The 9,183-nt window shown below is 46.5% G+C and overlaps 1 protein-coding gene across 2 annotated transcripts in view; it reads right to left on the bottom strand.

Moving 5' to 3' along the window:
* Window positions 1-4,400: 4,400 nt before the first annotated feature.
* SLC22A16 (solute carrier family 22 member 16) overlaps window positions 4,401-9,183 on the bottom strand; it is a 64,134-nt gene continuing 59,351 nt past the window's right edge. Inside the window, exons 8-9 of one of the 2 annotated variants that reach the window (XR_003855603.1) lie at window positions 5,531-7,546; window positions 4,401-5,195 (exon numbers count right to left, since the gene is read on the bottom strand). Coding sequence is in view for 1 of the 2 variants with exons in the window: in XM_029595267.1 (XP_029451127.1) it covers window positions 7,367-7,546 (180 nt within the window). In the remaining variant the exon portion in view is untranslated. Of the gene's footprint in view, window positions 7,547-9,183 lie in introns of both variants that reach the window. The other variant, XM_029595267.1, reaches the window with a different exon arrangement.

Genomic DNA, 9,183 nt, shown 5'->3' with positions numbered 1-9,183 from the left:
ACCTGATAAATATTAGTGCCTTCTATGAATACCACCTCTGCAGCCGTTGTTTGTTGAGTTATATAACTGTGAATGTCACTTTGTGAACCGTTGTGATCTATACATGGAATGACGGTATATAAAATGCCTAAATCAATCAATCAATCAATATACACTAAGCATCTGGGAGGGTTAGAATACTTGTTAAACGATGCAGTTTTCGTATCAGGCCTACCTCATCAAATGAGAAAGGAATTAATCTTTCTGCCATTTTAATAAGGTTGCGAGTGAAGGGACGAGCAAAGGGGCAGGGCTCTTTGCCGTGGCCTGCCGCTGCCGGTCCATTGCCAGCGGGCCTGCCTGAGGGGGCTGTCATTTCATCAGCCCAAAGGAGGGATCATATGATGATGCATGGAAGGGGAGTGGAGCTTCCTGTCTCCCCCATTCGTCTCACTGCCAGGACATTCCAATACTCTCCATTGGGAAAACTGGTTATTTAGATCCATCCTCTGTTTCCTATCTCTTAACCAATCTACAATAAGACACTTCCTTTTAAGACTCTGCAATTTCCTGAAGGTAAATCCAGGTACATCATATTGACCTGCTCATCCTTATTCAAGTGTTTATTTATACCTTCAAAGAATTCTAATAGATCGATAAGACAAGACTTCCCATTGCTAAAACCATGTTGGCTTTTTCCCATTAAGCCAAGTTTATCCATATGCCCATTAATTCTATTCTTCCCTGTAGTTTCTACCATTTTGCCCAGCACTGATATCAGGCTTACTGGTCTGTAGTTTCCTGGATCACAGCTGGAGAGCCCTTTTAAAAATGGGCTTTATACTGGCCACCCTCCACTCTTCAGATTTTAATACTTAAGATCTTTCAGAAAGTGGGGTGAATACCACCAGGTCCTAGTGATTTATTATTATTTAGCCTGTTAATTTGTTCTTTCACTTTATCAGTGATTTGCTTCCATTCCTCTGATTCATCACCTTCACAACATCCTCTTCTGAAGCAGAGCTTTCATTTAGTTTTTCTGCAGTGGCTTTGTCTTTTCTGAGCACACTTTTTACTCCTTGGTCACCTTCCAAAAGCAGCATGTTTTGCTGTAATTTTTCAAAATACAGTTTACACAAATTTTTTTTTAATCAAACTGAGACAACATTTGCAAGCAAATGCTAGAATTTTTTTTTTTACCTTAGAAAACCACAGGAGCAAGCAAAATGTGACTGCTTTTATTTACAATATTTCATGAAAGGGTTCAACAGTATACTTCCAACAGTTCTTCATGTAAAGGTGTCTATGGTCCCTTCACTAGGTCTTTTCTGCTCGCAGAGGAGGACATTTTGTGAGGTTTAGAGAAATGAGCGGACTATACCATTTTGCTGTGACACTCCCCTTTAGGAGTGGCCACAATGGGACAGTCCTGGGTTTGGAGAGAGAAGCCCAAGAGCATTGTCTTCAGAAGGTTAGGTGTCAGGAGACTAAGATGAAGCAAACCTCTGGTCTCTTGTGAAGGTGTGGAGTTTGGGCAAGGGGTGCAATCCTGCCTTTCTTTGTGCCTGTTGATCCATAATCTTTAGCAAGTAACGAGGGCCACGCAGACATTTTCCTGTGGTGATGCTTCAGATATTTAACTAAAAGTAACTACTCCTGTTGGTTCCAGCCATGGGATGGAAAGTATCCCTGCTATGAGGGAGTAAAACTTTCACCCTGGCTCTTATCTTTCTATGTGGAAAAGAGGTCCCTGATCTAAGTTCTGCGTTTAAATGAAGATCAATGTGGGAACAACAAGAAGTGAGCATCAGGTGCCTATCAAGTGGTGACCAGATGTATGGAAAGAGAAGGAGCCCCTCTGGTGCTCTGCATCCAGTGCACCAAGAGTCCAAAGAAGTCCGAGAGGAGTGCGTGCAGGAGAGATTCGTGTATTTGGAGGGTCAGGTAGCCCTATCAATAAGGGTCCTTGAGAGGCAAGGAGCCTGGCGTCTGTCCAAGGGATCCTTAATCCCCAAAAGAACAGGAGGGTGACACAGTAAGGATCAGTAGTACCCTCTTGTGGATCCAATATCTGCTTTAGAGACCACCAATTGAAATGATTTCATTTGATTGTTTTCAGTAAAGACTTTATTTTTCTCAAATGTCTCTGTGGTGTCTCAGCCTTGGAGGTTAATCCTACTCCCCCTTTCAGAGTTTAGTTTATAACATTTGAGTACATCACCTTTCATACAATACATCAAAGCGGCATACAATTAAAATATAAAATATTAACGTAGAGACCACTTAGGTCTCCACAATGTGTTCACAGCTCAAGCCCCGAGTTAGAATGGAGGAAGGAGAGGGCGGAGCATCCTTGACCAGCGCCACCTCTGAGGCTGTTTGGATTGGTCAGCAGGCAGAGCGGGAAATCGGCGTGGGAGTTTGGGGTTGGTTTTGTGGAAGGAGTGTGCAGTTTTTGGGATTTCCTCAATCTCCAACCTTAGGCCCCACAGCCCGATACTTAGAAGGGAAGAGACAGTACCCATTTAGTCTGGAAGGAGCTGTTTCAGAGGAGAGATTGTTGTGTTTTTTGTTTTTTTTTACTGGAGAGACTCTGGGAGGATTTTTTCTCTTGCCTGGAGGAGGTCGGGGAAGAGCTGTGGGTCCCTGCCTGCCACACAAGGAGGGAGGGACAGCAGTGTCTGGCCACCCAAAGAAGGTTGCAGTGTTGGAAGATTTTTATTGCTTGTGGTTTGTGAGCAACTTTTACTTTACCATTGTTCCTGCCTGCCACGTAGAGTTTAAGATCACAATCTTGCTGCTTGTGGGTCTCTCTACCAGCGAGGTCCTTGGGAGACATCAGAGGAGAGACAGCAGACCAGATCCCCTACTAGGAGTCTGGCTTTCACGACCTGGAAGGAAGGCTTTCCTAGTGCCAACCCGAGGGGCACTTTTGTGCAGGTACATAACAGACTGCTGTAAGATGTGGATTTTGTTTGGAAGATTAAATGAGAAGAATCCTGTGATTGATGTTGAAGATTGGTTTCATAAAAGGTTTTGCACTGGAACACCCCTCTCACGTGTCCTGTGAGTCTGTTTGCACCGGTGCAGAGATGGTGTGGACAGAGTTATCAAACTGTGACTACACCGTGGGAGAGAGAGAACGAGTAAGCAAGAAAAACATTCCCCCCCCCCTCTATGCCTTGGGCCCTGGAGGTTCAACCACCCCGCCCCCCCCCCATGCAAAGAATCCACCCCCCTGGGTTAAAAGGACCGGGGGGGGACAGCTCCAGGATTGCGTGTGACTAATCTGTAACAGCCGCAGCAGGGGGCCACATTAAAATACACAAATATCAGATCATTAAAACATAGACTACATCAAAGACAAAGACGTACAAAGCATTAGAAGACATCCCTTCTAATAGCACCTTAAACAATTCAGAACTCGAAAACATTAAATAATATAATAAAGCAAACAGGCGAATCTTTACTGGGGACACAGGACTGAGTGTTGGTACTGAGTGCACCCCCCCCCCCAGCTAACTGTTGCACCGGTAAGGGGAGCCACACTGAGAATTGTTGTACATCCAACCTTATTTCATACAAGTGGGCAGGAAAAGGTTTTCTTCAATCTGCCTCCATGTACAATAACATTCAGAAATATCCAACTATAGCCTGCCTTCAATCCACACGTAAGCTCCCCAGAGGCTGAAAGCACCTCCTAGAAGCATTTACGCATCAATGCTGCTTCCTCCCCTCAAATGGGATTCCCAGAACGGCAGAAAGAAAATGGTCTCTCGCTCCCAGGTTACTGCAGGACAGTCCTGGAGACATTATACCGCGGAGGGACATGAACCATTTCTCCTCTGAGTAATCTCGCTGCCCCACAGTCTACAAGTCCTTCTCGGACAAGCAGCTTTTCTCCACCCCCGTGCTGACTGGCTTCCAGCGGATCACTGTTTTTCAGAGGGGCCCTGACCCTTGCGCCATCACAGCCGGCAAGGTTAGAGTATCTCCTCCAGCTCTGTCATCAAGCCTCTCCCTCGCTCCTCAACCTGATCAATCAAAGGGGGTCTCTCCCAAAGGGGTGTTTGAGTGGCGTGACAATACTACCTTTAACCCAAAAGCTACAGCTGTCATAGCTTGAATGGCTCAAATCGTCCTCCAAATCATCCTGCACGTCTTCAGTTCTGTGGTTTCATCTATGACCTCCAGCCTCTTTCGATATCAGAGGAACGGTCCTTACTAGAGATGTGCATTCGTTTTAGATGAATTAGATCATTTCAAAGAAATTGTCTAATTCGTCCTGTTTTGGGAGCGCCCCAAAACGAACAATAATTCGCTGAAATTCAGGAAAAATTTGAATTTTGAGTTAGTGCGCACTAACACAAAATTAGTGAAATATGAAAAAAAAAAAAACAACCCACGAAACGTGGAAAAAACGAAGTTAACAGCAGGAAAAAACAAGTACGAACTGATATGGTATATAAAAATGATACACATCTCTAGTCCTTACTCATTCTTACACTTGTATTTATTTAGTAATTATTTTGACTGGTTTTATCACGGCTGGATATTTGTTAGCCAGTCTCTTAATAATCAGTGCCAGAGATGGGGGGGGGGGAGGCATGGATACAGGATTTCTTATCCAACTCTAAAAGAGGAAGGAGAGAATTTCATGTCATGGAGTATTATCCATTCATAAATATTTCATTTAACAAAGGGGGGATGGTGGCATGAACCTTATATACCTGGGCCCTTTCAGTATAGGAGTGCTTCCTCCTCACTGGTGATCGCTTTTTATTGTTACATAGAAATTAGCGACACGACATCAGACACCAGTGATTGTTATTAAAGTGACTTCTCTTTTGCACTGGAGCTCCAGGTGGGGTCACGGCTAGCTCTCCACCTCTTTAATTCCCTACCACCACCCAATGTGCACCCGACAGATGTCATTATCACATGGCCTAGGGCCTCATAGGAAGGCCCCTGGGTGTATCCAGCCTGGCTAGAACAGGGTAGGATGGCAGCTGGGTAGTGTCTTCAGTAGTGGGACAGTCCCTTTGCAGTCCTTTTACGCGCTCTCTGCAGTATTTCGGTACAGGTGCGTTCATGCGCAGGAAGAGCAGCTGCATTTCAGAAGCGAATGCTTTTGTAGAGACACGTGCTCGTTTTAAAATGACATGAAAACATCAATACTATTCGTTAGATCGTTTTCAGTCGCTTGCCATCTGAAACTACACAAAACAACAAATGAAATATCTCTTATGTCATTTATGTTCCCTTAGCGCGCACTACAGCCTTTCAGTGCGAGCACTGTAAAAATACAACACGCCTTAACGACGACAGAAATGGGGAAAATGAAACAATATGCATGACATAACCCAAAACAAAATGACATAACGACACAAAACTACTTCTCTTTCCATGCACACGCCCCTGTCTTTGTGGACCCTTTGCATTTAAATAAAGCTTTCTAAAAAGCACTTCTCCTAAGTCTGATTCCTTTCTTTGGTTCCCATGTGTCCCCTGCCTACGTGCCACTCCGTTTAACAATCCTGTATGTACTTACACGATAAAAGTCCATCGTCGGGCTCACTATTGTTGGCAGGTGTGATGGGCGCTGAGTGGCAGTGTGAAGATATGTAAATTAGGGAGGGATGAGCCTCCCCTTCTGACGTCGCTGAAATCCAGTTTGGACTTGGTTCATCAGTCACCCTGTGTCAGGTTCATGAGATATGTTTGCATATGTTAGACCTGAGCGCCAGGTTAATTTGCATATTTTGATTCTGTTGAAGAAAACGCTAGCAGAACTGCAGTAAACACTTTGGAATGTGTCATATGATGACGGCAGAAGGGCACTTACTGACCCATGCAGTCTGCCCAGTTCTCTTCACTTTGTGCAGTGCTCTGTACACTGGAGGCACTGGAGCTATTACCGGCCTGGCGTTTTCCTTCTGCACCTTTCAGCTTTCGGCTCAGTTGGACGTAGGCTTCTGCTGGGCTCTGGGGCTGTGAGCCTTCAGTCATGACTAGGCGGGGATGTCTTCCAATTCTTTAATTAACTTTAGCCCAGGTCATCGCAACGGCAGTCCTCAGCCAGGGCATGTCCATCAGGGCTCCTTCCAGACCCCTCTAATCGTGAGCCCTAAACTCAGCCACTAGGTGTCGCCATTTCACAATGACTGGGACCCCCTTCCCCCAGGGGCTGTGAGCACTGCCTCCGCAGCATCTCCAGCTGGCCTGCAGAAGACAAGAGGCAGGCTCCTCCACACGGCAGTATGCGGCAGTCATTAAGCCACTGGGCAGGCTGGCCCTATAAGCATTATATTATCATTACTTTGTTTCTCCTTTCCCCACACTTAAGAGTGTAAGCTTTTTCTACTAGGAACTTTGCTTAAATAATGAAAATTTATTCATTGTCAGCCTTGACTTATCTCCAATTACCTCAAATATTGCTATATATGAAGTAAAACTATAGCACTTAGCCATTAATCTTTATCACATCTGGGAAAGCACACGATGCTTCTGTGGGACCTGATGAAAAATATCACACGCAAGACCCAAAAGTCTCAGGATAAAATTAACCTGACACATAAACAAGTCCCTCCCGCCTCCATAGACAGATGCAGCCTCTCCTCAGACTCTGGTTGGGTGGGTGACTTTTCCCAGCCAGTGTTGTGTTGTTATATGCTATATTAAGTTGTTGCACTTATATTCTGCCTTGCTGGTGGGGACTGCCCAAGCAGCTGTTCCCAGTCAGGGTTATACTGGTGAAGGCCACCAAGATTGGCCCCAGTCAAGGTTATAGCGGTGGGTGCTACCTAAGGTGCTGTTCCAGGCAAGCTTATAGCAGGGGGAGGGGGGGGGGCTATCCAGGGTGGGAGAGACTGTTCCAGAACGGGGTAATAACAGCAGAGGCTGCCTGCATGACTGTACAAGTAAGGTTTAGAGTGCGGGGAGAGCCTGCATTGGGGTTATAGCAGTGGGAGGTTGCCGAGGGTCTTGGCCCCAGTCATGGATACAGCAGCGGTGGCCTGTCTAGGTTCCTACCCCCAGTCCGGGTTTTACTAGTGAGGGCTGCCTGGGGTCCTTCCCCTAGATGGAATTAAGGTGGTGGGGTCTTCCTGCATCTTACACACCCCCCCCCAGGTGTAGTTTCAGCAGTGGGGAGCTGTCTGGATGCTGCCCCCAGTTGGGGTTATAATACTGGAGGACTGTCTGGGTTCCTGAACTTAGATGGAGTTAGAGTGGTGGGGGGGCTGGCTGGATCTTACACCCCAGCTGCTGTTGCAGCAGTGGTGAACTGTCTGGGTCATGACCCTACTTAGGGTTATAGCAGTGAAGGGCTGCCTAGGGTTCTGCCTCCAGTTGGGGTGAGAGTGGTTGGTGGTTGGGTCACCAATGCTCAGACAGGGGCCTCCAGTTTTTCCAGTGCTGCACCATTGAGTTCCGTCGCCTGTTTCTTGTCTCTCCTTGCTCCCAGCGCTGCAGCTTCCTCCATGGTACTGGTCAGCGGCTTTCCCAGCGTCTCCGGCAGCATCAGTGTCAACAACCCAGTGAGAAGGGCCATGAGCCCCACCAGCAGCTGCAAGATACCAAATGATCCATTATTATATTTGTATAATGTCATCAGGGCACAGTGGGTCACTTGAGCGAGGAGGACAGGGAGACGGAGAAGTGAAAAAGCCTCTGCAGGTTGGACTAGCAGTAAGGATTAGCCACACCTACAATGAGCTTTGAAAACCTCATTTAAAGAAGGTCCTTTGTGGTTGCTAAAGTTTACATCAGCTTCAGCTCATCCTCAGGTTGGCCCAGTAAAAGGTGGTTCGGCCTGCCACACCTTATGCATTCTGCAGGCCAATAGTGCTGCTTGAACTCTCACTACAGCCTGGTCAAACAAAATGGCAAAGACCCACCACACAGGAGACCAGGGCGAAGCAGACGATGTTAAAACTCATGCAAGCAAGGAATTTAAGCCACCTGCAGCCAGCATACCTGGGATTGCTTCGGGTTTGATCTGATCACGCAAGGAGTTTGCATAAAGCAGAGTTGCTTACCTGTAACAGGTGTTCTCACAGGACAGCAGGTTGTTAGTCCTCATATATAGGTGACATCATCAGGATGGAGCCCAATCACAGAACACTTTTGTCAAAGTTTCTAGAACTTTGACTGGCATCTACTGGGCATGCCCAGCAATGCACTGACCCTGCATCCATCATAGGTCCCCCTTCAGTCTTGTCTTATAGTAAAAAGAATGTGTGAAAAATAAAATAAGAAAACGTAAACGAAGCCAACTCCGTGGGGTGGCGGGCGGGTTTCATGAGGACTAACATCCTGCTGTCCTGTGAGAACACCTGTTACAAGTAAGCAACTCTGCTTTCTCCCAGGACAAGCAGGATGGTAGTCCTCACATATGGGTGAGTAACGAGCTGGGGATGCCCAAGCAAAGCACCAAATGCACCCAAAGACATGCAACAGGCACAACAACAGGGGTGGAAATTTGGTTAGGAGGGCATCCTGAACCCTGAAGGAGTCGGTGGAAGGATGTTGGGAAGTTAAACTGAAAACAAGTTGCGTAGAATAGACTGGCCAAAGATGGAATCCTGTGTGCCAGCCTTATCTAAGCAATAATGTGCTGCGAACGTATGGAGAGAACTCCAGGTTGCAGCCTTACAAATATCAGCAAGTGGCACCGAACAGAGGTGCGCTACTGATGTCGCCATGGCCCTGACAGAATGTGCTTTTACAGGGTCTTGTAGCAGAATGCCTGCTTGCTGGTAGCAAAAAGAAATGCAGTCCGCTAATAAGGAGGAGAGGGTCTGCTTTCCCACAGGATTTCCCAATTTAATGGTATCAAAAGAAACAAAACAATTGAGTGGATTTCCTGTGGGCCGACATGCGGTCCAGATAGAAGGCTAGAGCACGTTTGCAGTCCAAGGAATGCAGAGCCTGTTCTCCTGGGTTTGCATGGGGCCTGGGAAAAAAGGTAGGTAGGATAATAGATCGGTTAATATGAAATTCCGACACTACCTTTGGTAAAAATTTAGGGTGAGTGCGGAGGACTACCCTATTGTGCAGAAGTTTAGTGTAAGGCGGGTAGGTAATGCCTGCAATTCACTAACTCTGCGAGCAGATGTGATAGCAAGAAGGAAAACTACTTTCCACGTGAGATAACGAAGATCACAAGAGTGGAGAGGCTCAAACGGAGGTTTCATGAGCCGT

This window comes from Rhinatrema bivittatum, chromosome 3 (assembly GCF_901001135.1).
Source record: "Rhinatrema bivittatum chromosome 3, aRhiBiv1.1, whole genome shotgun sequence".
In the NCBI taxonomy this organism is placed as follows: domain Eukaryota; kingdom Metazoa; phylum Chordata; class Amphibia; order Gymnophiona; family Rhinatrematidae; genus Rhinatrema; species Rhinatrema bivittatum.
Note: the sequence above shows the minus strand (reverse complement) of the source record. Positions and strands in the feature narration are given on the sequence as shown.